At 52.2% G+C, this 25,368-nt stretch overlaps 1 protein-coding gene across 4 annotated transcripts in view; it reads right to left on the bottom strand.

Moving 5' to 3' along the window:
* ARMC9 (armadillo repeat containing 9) overlaps window positions 1-23,063 on the bottom strand; it is an 87,085-nt gene extending 64,022 nt beyond the window's left edge. The window contains exons 1-9 of one of the 4 annotated variants that reach the window (XM_051999513.1): window positions 22,876-23,063; window positions 22,217-22,269; window positions 21,415-21,475; window positions 19,399-19,485; window positions 17,911-18,036; window positions 16,851-17,033; window positions 14,225-14,380; window positions 8,382-8,474; window positions 7,073-7,097 (exon numbers count right to left, since the gene is read on the bottom strand). In XM_051999513.1, coding sequence (XP_051855473.1) covers window positions 7,073-7,097; window positions 8,382-8,474; window positions 14,225-14,380; window positions 16,851-17,033; window positions 17,911-18,036; window positions 19,399-19,449 — 634 coding nt within the window. In that variant the 5' untranslated portion in view covers window positions 19,450-19,485; window positions 21,415-21,475; window positions 22,217-22,269; window positions 22,876-23,063. The remainder of the gene's footprint in view (window positions 1-7,072; window positions 7,098-8,381; window positions 8,475-14,224; window positions 14,381-16,850; window positions 17,034-17,910; window positions 18,037-19,398; window positions 19,486-21,414; window positions 21,476-22,216; window positions 22,270-22,875) is intronic. The other 3 variants (XM_051999517.1, XM_051999514.1, XM_051999516.1) reach the window with 3 other exon arrangements.
* Between the last annotated feature and the right edge of the window lie 2,305 nt (window positions 23,064-25,368).

Here is a 25,368-nt window from a genome sequence, read left to right as displayed (position 1 = left end):
AATTGTCCAGATTAACATAACATAAAATAATTCAACTTAAAAAAAGAAATTAAACGAGACATAAATGAGTTCCTTTGGGGGCAAAAAGCTCCAGGACCAGATGGATTTACAGGCAAATTTTATCAAATATTTAAAGAACAACTCATTCCAATACTATATAAACTGTTTAGAAAAACAAGTAAAGAAGCCCTACCAAATTTCTTCTATGATGCAAATGTAGTTTTGATACATAAACCGGAAAGCACAAAAACAGAAAAAGAAAATGATAATTTCCCTAATGAATAATGATGCAAAAATGTTAGATAAAATGCTAATTAGGATTTCAGAAAAGTATCACAAATATCATATACACTGTAATTAGATTGGATTTACACCAGGAATACAGGGCGGATTTAATATTGGAATAAACTAATGATTGACCACGTGAATAATTCTAAAAATCATACAATTCTATCTATGGACAATGTAAGATATTTATTCCTAAAAAAACCAAACCAAACACACACTAGACAGCATAGGAACAAATGGAGATCTTTCTTAAAATGTTAAGTAGTATCTATCTAAAACCAAGGACAAGCATGATCTACAATGAGGAAAACTAGAAGCCTTGCCAATTAAATCAAGAGTGAAGCAAGACTATCCATTCTCATTCAATATTTACTAGAAACACTAGCTGTAGTAATAATACAAGAAAAAAGAAATTGAAGGAATCAGAATAGGTAATGAAATAAAACTTATTTTTAATAGATGATATGATGGTAAACTTAGGGACTTCCCAGAGAATCAAGCGAAAAACTAGTTGAAACAGTTAACTTAAGCAAAGTTGCAGAATTTACTATAAACCCACATATAAATCATCAGCATTTCAACTATATTAGCAACAAAGCCCAAGAGGAAGAGATAAAAAGAAAAATTCCATTTAAGATGACTCCAGACAGGATGAGATGCTTGGGAGTCTACTTAACAAGACATACAAAGGATCTATATGAACAGAGTTACAAAACACTCTTCATACAAATAATGATGAGAGAGAACAAACTGGAGAAATATTGTTTATGGATAGGCTGAACCAACACAATAAAAATAACAGTATTACCTAAATTAATTTACTTATTTGGTGCCATACAAAGCTACCAAAGAATAATTTTACAGAGGTAGAAAAAAACGACAAAATTCATAAAGGAACAAAAAGGTCAGACAAGAGATGACGGTGTGAATGTAGCACGTTTTGCTAACACGTGGGGACTGACTGACCCTGAAGGTTCTGGGCCTGTGAATTGGGTAATGGGAAAAAAGGTGTTTTCTCAAAAGAAATGGTGACATTAGGAAGAGGAGCTGGGCTGGAAGGGAAAGATATCACTTTGACATGGTGAGTTGGAGATAGGCTTCCATCCTTCTATCTCATTCATCCTGGGTTTTGATTTCTTCAGAGAAGGAATATATTCTAACTTTTTCAGTCCAAAGTGACTTCTTAAAAGGAATGTGAAAAGGAAGCCCGTTTATCTTCCAAGTCCCATTTCCATTGGGAATATCGCCATTCTTCCGGGCCCCAGGCCCACAACCTCCAGGATCACAGGGAGTCCTTCCTCTCAGTAGAATATTCATATTGTCCCACCCCCCCACTCCCCCCAGCTATGCTAGAGCTCAGCCTTCACCCTGGTGGCTCCCACTTTCAGATTTAGCTTCATTTTCTGTGATGTCATGGGAGTTTCCCCTCCCATGGTATAAAGGTAATCAGAGTCTTTTCTTGAGAGCCTCCCATTGCCTTAGGGCTGTCTCAGGCTCTGTATGCTCTCCTCTTGTTTCTCTTTAACACGAATGGCTCCCAGGGGAGATAGGATTCAACAAGGACCCCCCCAGAAGTGAAATGGACTGAGGTCTGGACATGAAAGAGACCCAGACTGCAAAACCTGGAGGCGCACCCTGGCTCTCAGGACCCCAACTCTGGGCTGGTCTGACCCCACTACAGGGAATCAGAGGATCCATGCCTCAGACCCACTTCCCTCCGAGCCCTAGGACTCCATGAAAACATCATCACACTTTCTAGTGTAAAGCTGTTCTCTTATAAGAAACTCCACGAGGCTGCCCTGCCCCACACAACTTGGATCCGACCTGCACCAGCCCTCCCCGGTCCATGTCCACAGCTCACGGGCAGCTCAATGACAACTGCCCAGATGGTCTAGGCCCATCACAGGCCACACTGGGGCACCAGGATCTGCATGGAAAGGCCTCCAAGCCCCTCTAAAGCATCAGGGAGCCCTCGTGCAGTGTGCCTAGGGGTACGAAACCTGACCATACATGTCCTATTGCCGGGAAGATGGGCCAGCCCAAGCCAAAGTCCTGGCCATGGTGGAGGGGCCCCTTTTAATCAAGGCCTCTGGCCAGACCCTGTCTCAAGCCCTCGGGAAGAAGGCACTTTGGCAAGCTCCCAGAGCACCCTCCTGTGGCCAGACAGTCACTGTCCAGCTTTATGGGGTACCAACAATCCAAGCACGATGCTTTGCTGGGAGAAGGAAACAAATAGAAACGCTGTCCCTGCAAACGCTCAATTCTTTCTGGCCCTCACGTGTAGCTGAGGCCGCAGAACCACGTGCCCAGCTCCGAATAAACCCTAAACTCGATGCAAACTATCCGGGGCCTGCTACGGAGCCCTTGCCAGGGAGCCTGTGGCGCTGACCTGGGAGGGCTCATCTTCCTCCCTTGGCTTCAGGCCATCTCCTGGTTCCTGCTCCGCCCTGCGCCACAATCCCATCCATCGGTCCTGCCCCTCTTCCTGGCACAGGTGTGTGGCTGCCCTCGGCTGGGGTCCCCGCTTCTCCCCTCGTGCCGGCTCCCCCAAGGTGGGCACCCCACTTACACAGCCTGTGGCCCATACCAGCTCCTTCCTTTTCTCATTCATCGGAATGCTCTCTGGCTCTAGCAATCAAGCACCACAGGGGGCACAAAACTCACGCCTTATGTCCGACTGGACAAAGGGGGGAGCTGGCCATTTGGCTCCTCTGTGGACTCCAAGAATCCATTCAGATCTCTGGTTCCTGCTGGCGAGTCCCAGTGGGGGCTGCCAAGTGCCCGCGGGGGGCTTACAGGTGCGAGATTTCTAGATACAGCCACGTGCTAGCACCTTGGGCAAGACAGACCCCTGAGGCGGCGGCACCTTACCCAACTCACTGGGAACATTTCCCAAAAACCACAGGAAAACATTTCAGCTGCTGGCCCAGGAGGTCAGTAATCTTGCCACTGAGGAGTCATTATTTCCAGACACAAAACGAAGCCCGTTTCCATCATGTCATGAAAACATGATGTTTCCAAGACCCGTGCTGGCGATCGCTAAATGTTGCCCAACAACGGCTCTGCTGTCGCGGGGCCAGAACAAAGCTCTGGGAAAGGAGGCTTCTCACAGGTCCTTGGCCTTGAACAGCAAAAGCAAGCCAAGGTGCCCACCCAGAGTCACCCCTCTGTGGTGGGCCTCTGTGAGCCCCGGGACGTGGCTGGTGGGCGCCCCGTGAGGCTTCTGGCTGCTCCTTCTTGTGCCAGGACCCCCAGCTCGGCCTAGAACAACACAAGCAGCCTGCCTTTCATTCCCAGCATGCGCCACGCTGTCTGTCCATAGGAGATAACAGGTTTCCCCTTTGCCCTGCTCCCCCCAAAAACAGCCCATGAGCTTCTATTTAAGTATTTTAGGAAAGAGCAGGATGTGGCAAATATAGGACCGGCCTTAGAACAAAAAGGAACAAGCTTCAGGTCCTGCTGCGGGGCCAAAGGCAGATCTCTTGGCTCGAGAAGTTCACTGAGACAGGAAGTCCTGGGGAGGGGCTCACCTGCATTTGGGGGGGGGGGGGAGAAGCACTTCCATCCTGGAAACTCCAGGAAGCCGGGCCTTCCCCTTTCTCCTGCTTGACCAATCGCAGAATTTCAGGGCCAGAGGGGCCCGCGGCAGCCCCGGGGCCCAACTCCTCCCTGACGAGAATCCCCAGGGCAGCCTCTGCCCAGAGCACCCCCAAGAGGAGCAGCAGACGCAGCTGGGTACAGAGGCAGGGGAATGCCCACCGTGGCACTGGCTGCCGAGGGGTCGAGGAGGGCCCCGAAGCCTGGAGGATCTCAGTCAGAAAGGGCCCGAGGGGCCACCTCCTCCTGCCCACAAAACACCGCCGCCTTTCCACCCAGCTTTTGTGGGAGACCCCAAGCCTGGGTCCCTGAGGGATGCTTGGGCCGCTCTCCTCCCAATTCTGGTCTGTCCTCGGCAGATCCGGGGCGGGGGACACCTTTCCTGGCCTGGGGAGGGGCGTGGACGCTCGCCCTTTCAATCTGGACACAGTTTCCCTGGGGGCTGTGCCTCTGGCTACTTCCCAGCTGGGAGAGGGCCCAGGACCAGGCGGAGGGCCGGGCTCTGCCTCCGGCTCAGCGACTGGACTTGCCCTTGCCCTCTGTGCTGGCCAGGAGGGACACCGCATCCTTTATGGCTGTGAACCCCCCAAAGTCCTGCTGCTCCTGTGTCACTGTGACAAACCCCGGGGGTCAGAGCACCTGCCTCGGGCTGGGACGCTTAGTCTGGGCCGCCCTGGGACCTCACTTCCTAACCCGTGAGGGGACCGACCGCAGAGCAGAGGCGAGCCCTGCTTCCTCAGGCCCCCCGGGCAGGGCCCACAAGCCGCACACTTGCCTGAACTGTGGACCAGGAGTTCTGGGAGCACAGGGGGCCCCCCAGAGCATGGCGATGAGGTGAGACTCTGGGGGCCTGGCAGGGACTTCCTGGGCAAGTACAAGTTAACTGGCACCATTCAGGCACCATTATCCAGACTCTGCTCCAGGGAGTGGAAGGAGCCAGAGGGAGAGGGAGAGACGAGGGGGCAGGGACGACTCCTGGGCGACCACGGTCTGAACCGGACGCTGGGGCCAGAAACGTGCTGGGGGCAAGAGCGCTTTGGGACAGCCTTGAAACAGAAACCGGCCGAGTGGCCGAGGGCCGCCGCCAAGGGACCTGGGAAATCCAGGCCCGGGAACAACAAGACTTCGGGGGCTCCTCGTAGTGTGGCCGGACGTCATGGCGTTCTCCCCCTGCCCCGGACCCGTCCTGGCTGAGGACCAGGCAAACCCGAGCCCAGAAGCTGGAGACCGCTATGGGCAATGTCTCAGACGGAATCCCCACGCTGGGAGGCCTCAGTTCAGTTACCGGGAGCATCACAGAGGGCGAGGGTGGGAGGAGGAGAGGAGGAGAGGAAGGGAGGAAGGAAGGAGGGGAGGAAGGGAGGAAGGGAGGAGGGGAGGAAGGAAGGAGGGGAGGAGGGGGCTCTGCCGCGGCTCCGGGGGCGTCAGTGACAGCCAGGCCCCAGCCCCCCAGCCAAGAAGCCCTGAGCTGATGCAGGGCAGTGCTGGCTACCCAGCATTCCCTGCACTTCCACAGATTCCCTCAAGGCACAGCCCCCCCCCCAAAAAAAAAAACCAAGGCTCATCTTCGTCCTCCCCTCCACTTCTCCCCCAGCAGGGCGGGCACCTCCCTACCACCAGCTGCTGGTCAGCCCTGTCTCCAGCAACGCTGCCCTTTGCCAGCAGAGGGCTCCAGAGACAGCCACTCTCCCAGACTGGCAAACCCACCGCCAGAGTCAGTCCTCCTGGTGCCCAGACGGTCCCCAGGTGGGCAGCCGGCCTCCAAGGCTTTGCCCCTCCCCCTCTCAAATGAGGGCCGTCCCCTGGACAATGGGCATCCTGGTGCCCACGCCCTGGCTCATGTGGGAGAGGAGCTGGCAGACCAGCTGATCCCCTTGGTGCCCTCAGCCAGGGCATGGCACACGCCCTCCTGTGCCAGCCTTCGGGGAGGAAGGAGCCCAGAGGCAGCCCACTCCACCCCCACCTCCAATCCCACCCCAGCGACGGGGCAGCCCCTCCTTCAAAGTCAAACATAGGATGGGAACGGGCACCTACCCTCCCTCAGCCATGAGGGGAGTCCCGGCCTGCCCGCCAGCCCCCCTGGGATTCAGGGCAGCAAGGGGCCCCACTTGGCCCCAGGGCTGGCCGAGGGGATCCAGAGAGCCTGCGGCAGCTCGGCAGGCACCAAAGCAAGTCAGGGGCCCCCAGGCCCGGACAGTGAGCAGCGCCAAGGCCCCCGCTGGCCCTCCTCAGGGCCCACCAGCGCACGCCTCCCCCTCGGCCCTGTGGGAAGCCTGGCTCTGGAGAGGCGACGGCCAGGCTGGAAATGCCCTCAGGTGTGTGCTTCCAACCTGGCAGGGAAACCCGGAGGGCGACCTGGGAGAACTCCAGGAAAGTAACTGGAAGAAGGCGTCTGCCACGGCTGGGCCCTATGGCCAGGACCCTACTGCCGGGTTCCTACTGCCGGGGTTCCTGATGCCTTGGGGCCATTTTGTCGAGAGAAAACTGGGGACCTGTGGCTCAGGCAGCCCAGGGTACGGGGGCCAGGCCCACAGCAAGCACCTAAAAAGTGCCTGGTCACATCCTGGCCCGGCCCTGGGGCGCTTGGCTGCAAGGTCCTGACAGGAAGAAACAACGGCCAAGACGGGACGACCGTTCTGTGGCACAAGGGGCCGGCGGCCTCCCCCCCGACTCCTCACGAGAACCACGGCGCCATTTTGTTTGCCCTCGTGGGAACCCGCGCCAAGAGGAAGGAGTGCGGGGAAAGCATGGACGGGGCAGCTCTCACTCTGGGGGGCTATGGGTCAGGGGGCACAGCCATATTCTGGCCCGGAGATCCTGGGCAGACCGGGGCGGTTCTCTGACAAATGCCTTCTTCCTAAGCGGGTCCTGCAGGATCACAAACACGGCAGCAGAACCTCTGCACGGCTCCCCTTTGCCAAGTCCACCGGCTTCTCCTGGCAAAGGAGCAGCTCACCCGCCCTCTGAGCTCATCCTGTTGACGGCTGCGTTAACGCGAGAGGGGAGTAGGGTCACGGGAAATGGAGATCTGTCCCTTTAAAGTCACGATCCATCCGACCCCCATTCCAAGAGATTACGTGAGCAGCCAAGCCGGCATTCATCATGGAGGCCCATTTGTGCACGTGACTGCCCTCGTGCGCGCGCGCACGCACACACACACACACACACACACACAGCGACAGCTTACCTTTGTTGCTCTGCCCACTCTCCTTCTGTGGAAAAAGTTCAGGAAAATATCCCTTAGGATGAGGGGTCCCAGCTCTAGGGAGAGAAGAGCCTTCCCAGGGGGATCCGGCCCTCTCTCCTCTGACAGAGACAGGCACTGAGACCCCGGGAGGTGCAGGGCAGCTGAGAAGTAGAAGAGCCAGACTTGACCCCTAGGCCTCTGACCCCTCCAAGCGGAGAGCTCCCTCCCTCCCCAGCACAACCATGGGGGTCAGTGGGCACGGTCCCCCCAAGAGGGTCATCTACGACTGAAAGCCAGCCGCCACACGCTCATTAACCCACCAAAGTCTTCTCTATGTTGTACAAGAGTTCTCTTGGGGCTCCCACGTGGGCTTTAGGGTTTCAGGGCCCCCCGACCACCTGAGGAGCGGGGCCACTTGGCTGCCGGCCGAGCAATGCCACTGGAGGAAAAGCCCCGTGGGGCGTGTCTGGGCCACCCCCAGCCGCCCCGAGGTCATTCATTGGCCAGCGCGGTGTCGCATCTGCGCTCCAAGCTATGGGAGCAGGCGAGGGGACGGCTGACAGCTATTTCCTAGCCATAATAGCAATCCCCCGGGATAATTATTAAAGGGGAATAGTTCTGCCACTCAGAGCCCTTGGAGGTCTGACTCTGAAGAATCCCGGAAGGCAGCAGAGGGGTACAATCAAGTCACAATGATGTGACGTACAATGGGGTTTATAAACAACCCTTTCCCTACCCCAACCTCCTGTTTTATTACATTTGGGGAAACTGAGATGTGGCTACAAACCCAGTGAGGGTCTGAGATGGGGTTAGATCCGGGCCTGACCCCAAGTGCCCTGTTCTGCCGGCCCCATGGCCTCCTAAGAGAGCTGCACACAGAATGCCCCTTCTGAATCAGGCCCTGGCTTTTTGGTAGGGAAAGGAGGCAACACGGGGACACAGAAAGGACCCCGAACCCCAGGAAGGAGGCCGGAGCCAACTCACTTTAACTCAAGCCCCAGGCTCACAGAAGGAGATCAATCCCCAAAGATTTCTTTCTGTCAAGATTAAGGCAGGCTCTGCTCTATCTGGATTTAAAGTGCAAAATTTCACGTTTGGATCAAAAAAAGTTTTAGATTAAAAATTAAAGTGAGTTTGGGCCAAACGTCTGGACCGATGTTTGCCGCTTTGTGAACTGGCTCATTCCCGCAGAAGGCCAGTGTTTTGCTCCCCCTTCCAGAAAGGGGATGCGCTGGTGCAGCTCGGGGCTTAGGCGCAGTCTAGGAAAGCGCGGCTATCTCCGGGCTCTGCGTCACTGTCGGAAGGATACATAGAGAGTGAAGAGCCTGGGCGTGTTACTGGCTTTGAGAGTCGATGACAGGAACGTTTCCAACTTCATCTTTAACTCTGGAGCCCAGGAATCCTAGAAGGCAAACAGAGGAATGGCCGGCTGAGGAGCCGTTCACCAAACATGTCCAGCGGTATCCAGCCGCCACGCTACCCAGGCTCGAGGACCCCAACCTGGGGCCATCAAGTGCGAGCCGCTTGGCCACGGACGGCTTTCAGGGTCTGGCTCATCTATGCAGACCTATAAATACTCAGGTGGGGAATAAATGAGCACAGCGGCTCCATAAACAGAGAGAGAAGAATCCCGGCGCACCATCCGAATGGTTCATGTAATTTAAAACCGTGGACAGCAAGCATCTTGCTGGGTGGAAACGCCCAGGGTGTCGGAGGAACACCCGGCCCAGCTGCCATCACCAAAGCAAAGGGAAAAGGAATCGTGTGGGCGGCTGCATCATGATGAAGAGAGTGCCCCGGGCCCTGGTGGCACCAAGTGCTAAGCAGCTGCCATCGTGTCAGTCCGCCTGGCAGGGGTCTTCACGGAGACAGGCATCTCCATCCTACTGGAGAGGGCCTCAGAGCCCCACAGGGAGAAAAGGAGGAAATCTGGGTCCTCCCAAATCAGTCCTGCTAATTCACTTTTCCTTCCAAGCCTTTTCTAGCCACCAAATGCCCTCTCGCTCCCATCCCACCTACCCCCGGCGCTGAGGATGGCGCGCTGAGAACCAGACGTGACCCCTGGGAGAGGAAAGCTCTCGTCAGCGTGGGGGACCCAGAGCCCACCTCGCAGCCCAGAGCTACGTTGTCACAGGACAGCACCAGAATCTGGGTCTCCTTGCCTCCATCCACAGCACCAGCTGCCTTGTCACTGGCCCAAACGGGGCAGTGATCTCCACGAAGGCAAGGAGTATCCAATCCTTCTACCCATCCCTCCTTCATCTGGTCATTCAACAACTGCACGGAGAACCGACTGGGCCTAGAACACTCGGCTGGGCGCGGAGAGGGAGAGATTGTCTGTTCCCCCCCCCAAACTTCCCGCCTCCGCCTGGGAATTCTAGGTTATGATTAGTGGAACTCAGAGCCAAAAGGACCAGCAGCAATCACCGAGTCCAAAAGCACTGGCCCTTTTCTGGGTTACGGATGCTTTGGGCAGGAAGTCTATAGAGCGCTTCTCAGAACCATGGTTTTAAGTGCATAAAGTCAAATGCTAAAAGATTACAAAAACCAGGTATACTGAAACAGTTATTAAAATGTTCTAAGGTCAGAAGCCTGATTAGTTAACAGATGAGTGAACCAAGAATCCAAGAAGTTAAGGGGCGGAGACTGAGCTTAGCTGTCACTTCCCCAACCAAGGATCCCAGCCCTCCAACTCAGCTCATCTGAGTCCCAATTCAATATGGCGGCAGGATGTGTGAATTTTGGTTCTCTCCAAGATGCAAATGGGCAATTGGGTGTCCCTCTACTCTTTGGTAAAAACAAACAGCAGTGCCACGAGGGGATAGAATGCCCATTTGTGAGCCTGTGCTCCCGGATCCATTTTCTCAGGATCTTTTGTTGTTGCCATTGTTTCATAAAAAAAAGTTTCCCAGAACTGGAGTACTGTGAAAACTTACAACTCACACCTCTCAGATTGGCCAATACGACAAATACAGAAAATGATCAATATTAAAGGGGATTTGTGGGAAAGTGGAAAACCAATGAACCAAAGCAGCTGTTCTGGAGAGCAACCTGGAACTACGCCCAAAGGGCTATAAAATTGTGCACGCCCTTTGATCGAGCAATACTACTTCTAGGTCATTTTCTCAGGATTTTTACTATTGTTGATGATAGGAAAAGGTTTCTAGAATTGGGTTGTTATGACACGGTACCTACCACAAACAGCATAAAAACCCTAACAAGGGCTGAGAGGAGCCCAGCAAATGGGACAATTAACTAGAGCCTTGTTTAATTCTACTATAATACTCTGCCGAGAGCACGGATTTAGCCAGTTTGTTTCCTTGGCAAAGAGAAAGCTGTGGCAATCAAGGGCAATGTCAATGCAAACCTTTGTGGATGAAGGACGCAAAAGATCATGAGCAACACCACCTCATAAAACAGCGGAGGTTAAACATGAAGTTTGTAGAAAGCTTGGAAGAACCCAATCAAGAGAAGACAACCCAGGGATCTTTCAGGATGACGCTGGAGCTGGTGACGGTCATTTCTGTCACTAGTGGCAGCAGAGTCACCACCCTTAGGCCCTGAGATCCCAGTGCCCACATGCCCCACGAGGAAGGTGGGGAGACATGGAAAGAGAGGAAGGAGACCTCCAGCACAGAGGAAACCAGTGCTGAATGGGAGACAGTCTGGCAAGTACTGATGCTCAGAGTATTCAATAGGAGAACAGCAAAGGTTTGGGGAAATCTTGGACTCAATTGCCAAAAAAAAAAAAAAAAAAAAAAAAAAAGCAGCCAAGAGAGAATATCAAAAACTAATCCTTATCATCTACAAAAGCTCTATGAGAACCACCATGTTGAGGAGACAACAAGGAAATGGGCGGGCTACTTCTATTGGAGATCGACCATGGAGAACACCTTTTTACAGCTGTACAAAGGAGGTAAGATCCCAGTGTGTTTGTTATTTGCTGATGACAAAAAACTCTGGTGGGAAGAACAAGGTGTCAAAGAGAAAGGTCAAATCTAAAGGGAAGAGGCAGTCCCTATGTACAGGAAAATCTTCCTGATGTTCCCTTGAGCATGGCAGTGTGCGGACTATGTGACCCCAAAGACAATTTGTCCCTCTAATGTGGGGTCCAGAATCAGGAAAAAACAACTGAGCAGAGAACGCCTCTTGTCCAGATTACGGCACGCAGCTGGATGGACAGCACATGTCGGTCTGTTAGAATAGAGTTCTTAGAGACATGTGAATGAACAATGGACTCAGCTTGGGAATGATCAGGAGAACAAGAAGGAGCCGCTTTGTCTTTAGGGACATGCAGACAGCATTTTATTATGATCCCAAGCTCCATCCTCGAACAACCAACTGTTGAATGACTCAGTTCTCTCAGCAATAAAGTCATCCAACACAATCCCAAAGGACTCATGATGAAAAACAGCTATACACATCCAGAGAAACACCGATGGAGTCTAAATGCAGACTGAATCATATGATTTTTCACTTTGGGTATTTTTTCGTGTTTTATTTTTCTTTTAGTGTGTTTCTTCATAACATGATCAATATGGAAATACAATTTACAATGATTGCATAAATATAATCTATATCATTGCTTATCTTTGGGGAGGGAATAGAGAGGGAGAAAGAAAATTTGGAACTCAAAATTAAAAAAAAAAAAAACTGAAAGTTAAGTGGGTCTGTATCCTAAAGAAATCATAAAGAAAAGGATCCACATGTGCAAAAATCTTTGTAGCAGCCCTTTTGGCAGAGGCAAGGAGTTGGGCAATGGTTGAATAAGTTATGGTGTATGAACGTAAAGGAATATTTTGTTCTCTAAGAAATGATGAGTAAGCTGATTTCAGAAAAGCCTGGAAAGACTTACATGAACTGATGGTGAGTGAAGCGAGCAGAACCAAGAGAACATCGTACACGGTATCAACAAGATTATGTGAGGATCAACTGGGATGGACAATGTGGTGATTCAGGCCAATTCCAACAGACTTGGGAGGGAAAGAGCCATTCACATTCAGAGAGAGAACTTTGGAGAATGACTATGGATCGAAGCAGAGCATTTTCAATTTTTGGTTCTTTCTTTCTCAAAGTTTTTTCCTTTTTGTTCTGGTTTTTCTTGCACACCGTGACAAATATAGAAATATGTTTAAGAGACTGCATATATTGAACCTATATCAGATCACCTGCTGTTTGGGGAACGGGAGAGGGAAGGAAGGGAGAAAAATTTGGACACAAAAGTCTTATAAAAACGAATGCTGAAAACTATCTTTACATATTTGGAAAATAAAATAACTACAGAAAAATTAAAAAAAACTGAAAGTTAAAAATTCTCTTCACACGTAATTGGAGGAAAATATAAAATATTATTTTTTTTAAAGAAGCAGATGCCAAGAAAGCTATAATAGAATAAATAACATCAATGACTTCAAAAGACAGTAAGAAACATTTTCCATTAGAACAAAATTAAAAGATTGGAAAAATAAAACATTAAGGCATCTGACAAAAAACAAATGATCTGAAAAACAGAGCAAAGAAATTAAAAAACTCTCTAAAAATCATGATAAAAAAATTGGGACGTTACATTTCAAAAAATCAGAAATGAAAACCGTCCAAATCTATTAGGACCAGAGGGATAAAGTGAAAACAAAATACAACAAAAGCTTTCTGAAAGCAAGATTCAGAGGTCCCACCTTAAAGACAAAAGCCTACAAACTTTCAGAGAGGAGGAGTTCAAGTAGAGTCAGGATCATATAAGTCCTAGCAGCTTCTACCATTCGTGAGAGGAGATCTTGGAATATATTATTCCAAAAAACAAAAAGGATATAGGCTTACAACCAAGAGCATTGGTTGTATTACAACCTGAGCATTAGGCTAAGGGGAGAAAATAGATCTTTATAAATAATGGACCTTCAAGCATTTTGGAAGAAAAGAACAGGGCTAAATAAGAACTGGAGAGTAGGAACACAGCGGGTCACCTCAGAGTGTCTCCTGGACAAGTAGGAAATGGCTGAACATATTGCAGCATATAAATGTAATGGAATCTTAGTGTGCTAAAAGAAATGAAAAAAAAGATGAATTCAGAGAGTTCTAGATAGCATTAATTAACAGAGAGTAAAGTGAACGGAACCAGAACAGAACAATTTTATACAAAAGCACTATCACTGAAAGAAGAATAACTTTGAAAAATTTAAGAATCAATAACTTAAGATCAATATGATGACTCACCATGTCTCCAAAGAACCTGGGATGAAGGATATTTCCTACCTCCTGACAAAGAGTGATTAAACGAGAAGTATAGAGACGTATATTTGGATAATGGCTACTCTGTGGATTCATTTTGCTTGACTCTGTTTATTTCTCTGGAGGATGGGGTTGGAGAAAAGAAGCATTTATAAAGAGGGACACTGCAGTTTTTTCATATGCAAATAACAGAAGGAAGGTCAGAAGGAAGCACAGAAAAGGACATTATTCAAAATAACCCTTATTTAAAGGGAAACTTTTTATTATATCCTTAAAGTAGTGCAAAATGTGATTTTGATTATATGCTTTTTAAAAAAGGGATGCAAAATGTAACTTTTCACTATATACTAAAGTGGCAGAAAATGCAAATTCATGGTTTCCTATAGAATTCTTTTTGCTTTCTGCTGTGTTTATGAAAATGTTTTCTCTTTTTGATGTTTAAGTTCAGAATAAAATAGTAATTTTTAAATTGAGAGGCTGCTTCCAAGGGATCCCAGGATGAAGAATTTCCCTTTGTGGGGGGGCTCCTAGGGGACGGGTCAGATAAATCATGCTACCCATAATAAAGCTATAATCCCACTCCAAAGAAATATTCACATGAACTTATCACAGGAAAACAGAACAGCGGGCCCTGAAGAAATCCAATGCGAGGCCACAGACAGTTTTTCTAAAAGATGAAAAGCTCTGCAACCTGCAGCCCAGAATCCTGCCTCATTAGGTTGTGGTATCTTCCCAGGATCCCCACTGTCACAAATGCATTAGCCTTATTCCTAATGAACACATTAATGGTGTTTCTTCCATTGACCAGCTCCTCTAACAGATCCTCCAGGTCCTCCTCCTTGAATCCTAATGAAGGCTTACATTTTCCCATCTCCAACCCACCAGTGTTCAGTCAAGCCGCGATGGCAGGCAAAGGGTGGCTCTTACCTGGAAGAGTTCCTTAAAGGAAGGATGCACTGTGGGGTTAGGAACGAAGGGAAGGGCATAGAATGGAAGAAACTCTGTGGTCTGGCTCAGGGCTGCTCCTTTGGTCTCCAGGTAGGCTTTGAAGTAAGAAATCCTGTCATCAAACTCGGCTTTGTCCTATGGAACAAGAGAAGAAGCTTATCACTGGGTCGCCTTAAGACACGCTCGCTTGGTGGCTCAGTTCTAGCCTCTAGTGTCTAAAAGTCACTTGGCAGTGGGGCCTTCTTTTGGGGGCGGTGCATGAGGGTGTGTATGTGGGGGGTTTTTAGAGAGACATAGAAAGAGACAGAGGAAGGGAGGGAGGGAGGGAAGGAGACAGAGACAGAGACCGAGAGGAAGGTTAAGTGTGAGCATGTGTGTAAGATGTGTGAATGCAAGTATGAGCTATGTGTGTGGGGAGTGGGGGGGTTGACAATCAAGCAAACAAACGGATTCTCTTCGATCAATTATATCGTTCCCCAACTTCCAGACTTTGCCCCCAGTGCAATGCTGGGGGGGGGGGCCCAACTTTGGCGTAAACATTTTGGAGAATAATATGCACGATTAAAAACAGGCCTTTTGATCCTGAAGCTCTAGCACTAAAATTCTATCCCCCCAAAAATCATTAAAAAAATACTCAGAAGTACCAAATGTATTCATAATGTTAATGGCACAAATTTGAAAATAACTGTTTTCCAACAGTTGGAGGACAACTATTAAGTTATTAATCACAGGACATCGATGTAATCCAATATAATTTTTTTTGATCCAGACCTGGGATGTCAAGGGTATGGAGAAAATCTCTTTTTCAAGTGTAGGCCAAATCTCCACACCTTGTTGAGAGCCTTGGTGAACTACCTGGAGCCCAGTGACTCCCGGTCACACAGCCAGGGAGCCTTCAAGGTAGGACCTGAACTCAGGTCTTCTGGCTCAAGACCGGAGCCCGTCCTAAAACCTCACAATGCCATAAAATGCCCAAGGGACACCCACGCAGTGAGATGGAAAGCCACAACCGAGGGGCCCGTCTACACTGAGCCCAGCTCGAACGTGGAAGCACACAGGGCTGGCCCGGAGGCCCGGCTGCAGCTCCTGCTTCTCGGGGCCTTGGCTCACGGCCTTGCCGAGAGCATTTTGTTTCTTGGCTATTTATCTGACACTTAGTCAGTGGTTACAAACACTCGGATGATTCCACAAGCGTATAATTTTTACAACATGCTTTCCATTCCAGCCTCTCTGGGAAGCCGTGCGAGAAGTGGCCTTACCCTCAAGGAAGTTAAACTAAACTTAGGGTTGGGCGGCCTCCTCCCACTTCAGGGGCCGGGCCCCCCACTGGTGTCCGGCTCTCATCCCTAACTGCCTCTCTCCCATGGTCCGGCTACCTCCGAGTGTCCTTCTTTCACAAAGCTCCGGGTTCAACAGCTTTATTCTGTTCTCTCTCTTCTGAAGGCAGCCGGGGGGCGGGGGAGTGGGGAGGGAGACAGCCAAAGCAGGAGGGCCCGGGTTCGAGTCTTGCTTGAACCCAACTGACTGTGTAACTGGGCAGTCTGCACTACTTCTGGGCGACTCGCTAGGACTTCAGGGGCCACAGGCAGAGGGGGAGGGCACGGCCTCGTCTGGGAGACACTGGCGGTCACCATCACCCGGCTGCACGTGAAGCGGGTCTGTCTCAGACTGGAGGCTCCCTGAGGGAAGGTGCTTCGAGGAGGCACTTTTGTGCTATGGTGCCATTTATGCAGAATGGCCATTTAATGAATCCTTTTTGATAATGAAGATTCCAGGCCCAGAAAGGCCTGCTAAGGAGCCTTGAAGCACGCTGCCATAGGCAGCCCCCGAATCCCCTTCCAGGCTCTCGCCCATCCTGTCCCCAGAGCCTGAATGACCCAGGGGAGCCAACATGGGACCTGGCAGGCTGACGTGCCAGAGCTCGAGGGACCCCAGGGGCACCTGCAGACAGACAGACGACCCTGCCTCCTCCTCTCACTGAGCCCCAAGCAAGGAAAGGTCCCCCTCCCCATCCATCCCTTGGCTCCCCTCAAACCCAGCCACAATTCTGGCCTCGTCGGGCTTCTTCCCTGATCTCCTCAATGCCAGGGCCTTCCTTGTGTGGATCAGTCATCTTTATGGAGTGTCCCCACTTAGCCAGGAGCCTCCTGAGGATGTTGCCTTTTTCCTTCTTTGCATCCTAGCACTTAGCACAGCACCTGGCACACAGTAGGTGCTTCATAAATGCTTGCTAGCTCCCCGGCCGGACCCTCTAAAGACTTCTTGGCCTGAATCTCTTTCCCCACCTGAGCCCGCTGACCCTTCCTGGCCTTCTGCAGTGACACAAAGTGCCCAGGATCCCACAGTCAGGGTTTGTCTGGCAAAGACAAGGCAAGACTTGGACACCATCCAGTCGACGCCAATCCCAAGGCCTCTCTTGGAGGGATCTGGTGAATTAATTCTTTCTCACACACTTTTTATAAGAGGGATAAATGAAGATAACAATTCATTGCAGAAATCACAGGGGCTGCTTAGAATCCACTCACGTCAGAAAACGACCCTCCCCAAGCAAACCCAAGGCAGGAAGAGCCAGCCCGTCCCTCCCCCATGAGAGCTTCGAGCCCACCTCCGAACCTACAGGCTTTCCAGAGGCGCACTTCAGGGGGAAGATGGCGCAGTGGATGTGGAGGTAGAATTCCAGCTTCTGGGCCAGAGTGTCTCCTTCACGCACGGAGCTGGGGATGTGCTCCTCCCACAAGCCAAAGAAGACCTTCTGGTCCCCATTATCAAACGCAGTGAGGAGATCTTTCTGTGGGGGAGGAGACAAATCCATTTGGAAAACCTCAGCTCAAAATGCCCATCCACGCCAGAAAAGGCCCCCGAACCCCGGGGCCCGTGCCAGAAGGACACGTCCTCCACACTCTGGGGTGTCACGAGTGCGAGTCCCCCTTCTTCCAGCCAGGACGTGGCCCCTGGTCTGCAGCCCCAGCGTGGAGCTGGGCCCCATCTGTGGGATGATGGCGCAGGGACGACAGCCGGGGAATGGCCAATGGCCTCTGGCCCAGGCTTTGAGAGTCTCCAGCCTGTGCCCTGAGGTGGTGTCAGAGATCAGGATAGGCAAGAACCAAGGGCAAATTAGGCTGCCTTGGCAATGTACTGGGCGGCTCGAGAGCCGTGGGAAGTGGCAGAGCCCCCAGCTGTCCCCGCTGACCCTACTCTCTCCTGACAGGAGGGCCGGCCCCTCGTCTCATTAACATGGGGGACCCCAAATATAAGCACGAGTCCCGAGGAGGCTAGCCGGAAACCCGGGGAAAGAGAGAGGAGGGGAGGTTGGCGCTGATTGGAGGCGGCTGCCAGGGTGCTGAGGAGGCCCAGCAGCAGCCTCAGGGGCACCCGAGGCCCCGGCTCAGGGACAAGAAGTACCACTCCCCAGTGACCTCTGCTGGGTGGCCCTGGGCTACTTAGGCTACTTAATGGCTGCCGACCTTAATCCCCGCACGGGCTCCTGCTCACCCAGCTCACCTTCAGCCCTTTCTTCCCATAAGCCCATGGGAGAGCTGGCAGGACTCAAAGGGACAGAGACAAACAGCAGGAGCTGCTTCTTTAAGAGCTTTCAGAACAAGGACCCCCACCCCTCGCCCAGACCCTGGCCCAGGAGGCCGGGTGGGAGGTCCCGGGGCCTGTACCTGGATGATCAGCGTTTTCGAGTCCCTCAGAGCGCCGGCCGGGGTTTTGCACAGTGGCTTCCCTTTACTTCTGCACTCCTTTAAAAATGTCTTCACCGTGTCTTCAAACTGAGCAAAGTCTAAATACTGCCAAAAAGAAAGGACGTGGCTCCGGTGTCTGCCACGGCAGAGGGGGGGCCGAGAGCGGACCAAGCTGGAGGGAGGCCCAGAGGCCGGGGAAGGTGCCTGGGCGGGCCCCGGCTCACAGGGAGCATCTCTCAGGCCCGCTGGCTGCCCCCAGCCGCCCCCAGCTGCCTCACACCTGTCTCCTCCAGCCGATGGAAGCTTTTGGATGGAGCAGCCCAGGAGGCACCTTCCTGTCTGGGTCATGGAGCGCCCACCCTCACCCACTCTGGTCTCCTGGAGGGTTAGACTGGCCCCCGGCCCTCCTGGCTCTGGACCCGGGAGCCCAGGACCCCCTGGTCCTCCTCAGAGTCCCTAGGGAGGTTAGAGCCACCTTTCCAGCTCTAACGCCATGAGGGAAGTGCGCAGAAGTGAGGGCCTGCTTAGTTTTTCCTTCTCTATTTTGGTCACTTAGAAACGTATTCTTAACTTCCCTCCCACGGCACCAAGAGCCTCGGTCCTGAGATGTTGTCTTGGATTTATGGGAGGTTTGCCTCTGATTCTGAAGACAGGCCAAACCTGTCATTTCATTGGCAGAGAGCACTCCCAGCATGGAAACTCCCTCCACAGATGCAGACAAACAACCTGCAGTAACTTCAGAGGCTGAGACAGGGGCCCTGGGGGATCCTGGGAGGCCAAGAGCCTTGGCCAGGGACAGAGAGTCAGCCAGGGTGTGTCAGAGGGGGGAACCCGGGCCTTCCTGACTCCAAAGCCAGCCTTCTATCCATGACTCTGGCCTACAGCTCAGAAATTCTAAAATAAAGTCAATAAATAAGAACGACATTGGTTTCTATCCTAAAGGATTCAACTAAATAATTTTATGACTTGTAAAGACCTTTCAGGGTTTTTCCATAATTCTGTAATTTCAGGAATAGATCCCTGGCTTCCTTCTGGCCCAGCCCCTGTCCCACCTTCCTGCCCCTTGAAATGGGCCTGATTTCTATTCAAGCTTAATAAAGTACTAAAGCTTTTTTTCCCCCCAGTGGGTTTTTTTTTTTCTCCTGAGTCAACTGGGGTTAAGTGACTTGCCCAGGGTCACAGTGTTAAGTGTTTGAGACAGATTTGAACTGGTCCTTCTGACTTCAGGACTGGTGCTCTAACCACTGCACCACCCAGCTGCTCCCTACAAAAGCTTTTTAAAAAAAAGACTTTTACTACCCCCTGTATTTGCTTAGCAAATGCTTCCTCTCCACTCTCCTTTTTCCCTATTCTTCTCCGTCTCCCAAGAGTGGAAGTGGCTGAGGGCAGGGCCTTTTGTTCTGGGCTTCCTGCACACTCATGCAGTTAGGAAAGGCCTGTGGAACACACCGACAAACGGACGGATACCTCTTTCACCAATCCGAGCAACTCAGCTTCCGAAGCCAGGATATCTCCCATTCTGAACACCCACTGATGCTCTCATAACAGAAATACCTAGAAGACAAAAAAAAAACACATTGCAAATCACTTCATTTTAGCCACCCATGAAGCTCTAAAAGCTGCTTGTAATGGAAATGAGTCTTCTCTCCCTTTCTTCCCATGAGGTTAATGTCTAGCCACCCCAGGGTCACCATCCCCAGTTATTCCCTGCTCACAGATGCTAAACATAATCTGTGCAGAGTCAAAAGCCTTCCTTCTCTGTTACTTTAAGAAAACCACTGTTCCTAAGCCTCAGTTTCCCCAATGGAAAAACGGTTGAACTTCATGCCCTCCAAGTTTTTTTTCAAATTTAAGAATTTTGTGTCTATGAGTCCGCAGGCACATGTCACTTCTTGCTGGGGTGACTTCGTTTAAATTGTTTCTGTTTTTATCCTGCCTGGTTTAGGGATCGGCACCATGTCTGTGTCATAAAAGGAATTTGATAGGACTCCTTCGTTCCCTATTTTTTCAAATAGTTTATAAAGCACTGGGGCTAATTGTTCTTTAAATGTTTGGCAGAATTCACATGTAAATCCCTCTGGTGCTGGGGATTTCTTCTCAGGAAGTTGATTAATAACTAGTTCTAGTTCTTTTCCTAAAATGGGATTATTAAATGACCAGCAGGAGGATTTCAGAGAGGCCTGGAGAGACTTACACGAACTGATGCTGAGGGAAATGAGCAGGGCCAGGAGATCATTATAGACTTCAACAACAATACTATATGAGGATCAATTCTGATGGATGTGGCCCTCTTCAGCAATGAGATGAATCAAATCAGTTCCAATGGAGCAGGAATGAACTGAACCAGCTACGCTCAGCTAGAGAACTCTGGGAGATGACTAGGAACCACTACATAGAATTCCCAATCCCTCTATTTTTGCCCACCTGCATTTTGATTTCCCTCACAGGCTAATTGTACACTATTTCAGAGTCCGACTCTTTTTGTCCAGCAAAATAACCGTTTGGACATGTCTACATATATTGTTGTATTTAACTTCTACTTTAACATATTTAACATGCATTGGTCATCCTGCCATCTGGGGGAAGGGGTGAGGGGAAGGAGGGAAAGAGCTGGAACAAAACGTTTGGCAATTGTCAATGCTGTAAAATCACCCATACATGTAACTTGTAAGTAAAAAGCTATTAAAAAAATAAAAAATGGGACTATTTAAGTAATTTATTTTCTCTTCTATTAATCTGGGCAATCTATATGTTTGTGGGTATTCCTCCATTTCACTTAGGTTATCAGGTTATATATAAAGTTGGGCAAAGTAACTCCTAATTATTGCTCTAATTTCCTCTTTTCATTTTTGAGACTAACAATTTGATTTTCCTCTTTCCTTTTTCTAAACAAATTAACTAACAGTTTATCTATTTTGTTGGCTTTTTCATAAAATCATACTCTTAGTTTTATTTATTGATTCGATAGTTTTTTTGCTTTCAATTTTATTGTTTAAACTGTCCCAAAGAAAAATGAAATTGAATCCATTTTTCCCCTACCAAAAACATATTATTACTTGAAGGGGTGGAAAACTTTGTTTTTTTCCCTCATAGCACAGATTTTCAAGCCCCATTTTACTTTGTTGTTTTTTTTCAGATCAATTTTGGAAAAAGAAGTTTTAATTCAACCAACTTTCATGGGCAGGGCCTATTACTCCAGAGTAATCATAGATCACAGATTTCACTGGAAGTGACCCTGGAAGGCACAAAATCCAACCCTTCCCTAAAGTCTGGTAGGCCCATCTCCCCAAGTTCAGATCCAGCCTCAGATTGTGTGACCTGGCTAAATATCACTTCACCCCACGTGCCTCAGTTTCTTCATCTGTAAAATGACCTGGAGAAGGAAATGACAAACCATCCCAGTATTGCTGCCAAGAAAAGCGCAAGTGGAGTCATGAATGAACAACAAGAACCTCCTAATTCTAGGTTCGGGGTCTTTCCCACCTGATTATTTTGAGATGAGGAGGAAGGGAAGCTGGGAGGAGGCCGAGGCTGGAGATCCCTTCTGCAATGGGATGAGGAATGAACTCATGATACGGATGCCCCCATTGTAAGAGAAAAGGAGAATGCTGGGAGAAAGCCTCAGAAAGCCTCCCCGGAGAGGGGAGAGAACCAGCCACCGAAGAAAATCTTGGAGACTGCAGCGGGACTGAGGAGCAAAGCTCCTGACTGGGGTCACCCAGGCTGCACCGCACATCCGCCTCTGGCATCCCCAGGTGGCCAGTCCCCGTTTCGGCAGCTTCCTCAGGGCCCCCTCCCCGGGGTATCCCTCCTCTCCCCTCCCCTGGCCCTTCCCCGACTTCCCAGAGCTCTATGGCCACCACCCGGCTGGGACAACCCCCCCAAACAACGAGCCCCTGTCCTCTCCCGGGAACGACCCCGTGGAGACTGGTCCGGCTGTGACCCCATCTTCCTACTGCCCCGGCCCCTTTCCCTCGGACGGTCACGAGGATCCCAGGCCACTTTTCCCGGGCACTGAGGCGGTCAGTGTCGGAAGCCTCCACTCTCCATTTTCACCCTCGGGGCCTCCCTGGATCCCTGCATGGGCTCCCCCCTTCCGACCACCCCCACGGGCCCTGTGCAGCCCCCACCCCACGGGGGCCGCAGGGATCAGGGTCTGCCCAATGGCGGCCTGAAGGGGATGCGGGGGGGAGATGGACCAAAGCTGGGCAGAAGGCGTCCTTCCACCCACCCCCTCCCCCATCGCCGCAACCATCCCATGGATCAGCATAAAGGCAGCACCTACCGGGCCGGGCGCTGGCCCAGGACAAAAAGACAAAAATGAAGCAGTCCCTGCACCTGAGGACAGAAGGAGCGCCAGTGAGGAGGGGGCAGGGGTCGGGACCCCCTCCCTCTTCTCAAAATGGGGTTTAAATAAGTGAGGGAAAGGGTCAACTTCGCCTAGGTACAAGCGCAAACCAAGCCGCTTCTAAGGCCGGACCCCCCAGGTGAAGACCCAGGCCTAAGAGGAAACCCCCTCCTCTGATGGGGGAGGGGCCCCAGGGGAGGAGAGAGGTCCTAGAGGAGAAGATGGAACCCAGGGAGGGGGAGGGGCAGCGGCTCAGGAGGGGAGAGGGACCCCGGGGAGAGGCGTGGCTGAGAAGATGGGCACAAGAGGGGGGGCAGGGACCTAGGAGCCGGGGACGGGTCCCAGGGGAGAGGCGTGGCTGAGAAGGGCACAAGAGAGGGGGCAGGGAACCCGGGAGGGGACGCTGGGGAGAATACCGGGAGAAGGGGTGGGGTGGGACCAAGGTGGGAGGAGTCCGGGAAGGGGCGTGGCCTCCGCTGGGCGCACCCGCTGGGTCTCTCAGAGCCCACGAGGAGGCACCCACGCGGCGGCCCGAGCTGTCGCCAGAGGCCGCGGCGGCGGAGCGGAACCTCGGATGTTGTGGGGAGGCCGCTTACCTGGCCCGCAATGGTCGGGAACGCGCTGGGAACGTCGGGACGCCGGGAGCCGCGGATCACGGGGCGCTCCGAGCCGGCCAGGCCGCTCTGCCGTCACCCGGGCAACTGTGACTGCGGCCAATCCTGAGCGGCATCGGAGTCACGTGGGGGGCGGAGCCTCTGACGTGGGCGGGAGCGGGAGGGAGCCGAGGCGGAGCGGGCTGCCCCAGCCTAAAGAGGGACGTTAAGATACCAGTTCCGCCCACTTCTTCAGGCCCCGCCCCCGGTGCGCTGGCCCCGCTCCACCCTCCAGCCTCGCTTCCAAGGTGTAATTGCCTCAGCCTCGCGAGTGCTCGGCCTAGACGCCTGCGGCTTGTTTGTGGGTGGGCGTGGGCGTCTGGCGGCGGCGGCGGCCACGGCCACGGCCACGGCCTGTTTGTCCCCGCGGGGCTGTGCGCGTCGGTCCCTTTTTTAAGATACGTTCAATTGGCGTCTTTTGTTTTTGGTGGCCCGGCTCTCCTCCCGCTCTCAGAGACCTGCCCTTAAAGGTTCTTTGGGGGGTTGTTTGAACGTCTCTCCTGTGCCGCGTGTACACACGTGGGCGGGCCCGGTGCCTGTACATAAGCGAGGCTGACGTCTCCAAGTCGGCGTGTCTACGTGCGTGCCCGTTGGTGCCCGTGGCGTTTGTGCGCCTGCATGTGTGCGGGCCGCGGGCTCCTGTGTGTACAGGGGAGGTCTCCGTCTCCCCGCTGGTTCCCCCCCAGCTGAAGCGGCTAGCCCACCCTCCACCGTCCTGCCCCGGCCAGCAGCTGCCCTTTGGGCCGAGGGGGTGTGAGGAGCCGGAGCGCCAGGGTCCGTCCCCCTCCACCTTCAAGCCGGGAGAGGATGGTTTCCAAGGCAACTCGGGGAAGCTTTCTCTCTGCGCCCTGCCCGGCTCATCCCCAGAGTCAGCTCAGTGCCAGGCTCAGTGCCAGGGGGCATTTGTGAGATGCTCCTGGTTGCTTCATTGAGCTCCACTAGGCTCGGACCCCCGGGAACCAGCTCCCCCTCTGCCTCCTCTCAAGCCCCGGCGCCGTGGTCCTCCCTCCCAGCCCCGGCTCCCGGGTCCTGATGACTCCGTGTCAGGACTTATAGGCCCCGGAGCACACTCAAGGCCCTCTGGGCTCGGGGCTTGAACTGAATGATGTGAGCAATGCCTTCCCGCCTGCGGGTCTGGGAACCCACCAAATGCGCTTCGCGTGTCCTGTGATAAGATTGCACGGGATTGTCCTCTGCCCTTTCCCGGGAGGAAGCGCGGCCTGGGAAAGCCCGGGCCAAGCCCCGCCTCTGACCCTTGGGAGCCGGGCAACTCCTGCGCCGCCCCGGCACTCGTTCTTCACCTGCTGTCGGGAAACGGGAAGCCCCGTTCTCAGTTACCTTTAAAAACAAAATAAAATACCCGCGCTTACAAAGAAACCGTTTATATTTCAGTACAATTGACAGGTTTTGTTTTGTTTGGTTTTGGCGTTCCCAGGACCGAGGTTAAGAACCAGATGCTAAAGCCCCAAGTTACAGGAAGGTGCTGATTGCCATGACAGGAGAAAGGAGGGGGGAGGAAATAAGCATTTATGATGTGCCTGCTGTGTGCCCCATTTACAAGGATCCCAGATCCTCACCCAGCCTGTTACTGTTACCGTTTGGTAGGATTCCAGTCAGAGCCCCACCCCCTGTGAGCTCTGGGGCCTAACTGGCTCCCAGGAGGGGCTGCTGAGCCCTGGAGGGATGAGCCGGGGAGAGGGGCTGGGGTGGGGGGGTCCTCGGAGAGGCCTCCAGCCCAAGGGGTTTCTGGGAGTCAGGAAGCCCCGGGTTGGTGTGGGATGAGAACAGTAAGGGGGAAGAGAAGGCCCAGCAGATCCCTCAGCACCGGGTCGGGTCAGATCTTGGGCTTGGGAACGGCTGGGAGGGACCTTGGGGAGCACCTGTCCAGCCCCAAGAAGAGGGAAGTGGCTGATCTAAGGCCACACAGAGAGTGTCAGAGATGAGCTCTGGGGTCCTGCACACAGTAGGGGCTTAACGGAGATTTGCTGAATTCAGCTCGATGGAACAGGCAGCTGGGAAGGACCTGGGGTTGCACCCGCCCACGGTGCCCATGGAAGTGCAGGTGTAAATGGCAAAGCCAGGATTTGAACCCGAGCCCTCACTCCCCTCACACTCCTTTTCCAGCTACAGCTTCAGACTTTCCTGGACATTGGTGTTTACAAGACTTCTGGGAAGGCTCTAGTCCGGTTAGGAACGGCTGCAGAGGGGACAGCTAATCCAGGCTGGGAAATGACTCCATCAGTCTGGGGCCCAGATAAGGCACATCCCTTATCTTCCTCCTCCTGTGCCTGAGCCGGGCAGAGCTCCGGGAGCGCCCGGCCCTTAGCACCCATTAGTCATTCTGTAAGGAAATGGCTGTCCTTGGTCATGGCCTCTTCCCCACCCCCTACTGGGGCCCCCGGACTTACCTCATTTACAGATGAGCAACCGAGACCG

This window comes from Antechinus flavipes, chromosome 4 (assembly GCF_016432865.1).
Source record: "Antechinus flavipes isolate AdamAnt ecotype Samford, QLD, Australia chromosome 4, AdamAnt_v2, whole genome shotgun sequence".
Taxonomy (NCBI): Eukaryota; Metazoa; Chordata; class Mammalia; order Dasyuromorphia; family Dasyuridae; genus Antechinus; species Antechinus flavipes.
This window is presented reverse-complemented; position numbering and strand designations above follow the sequence as displayed.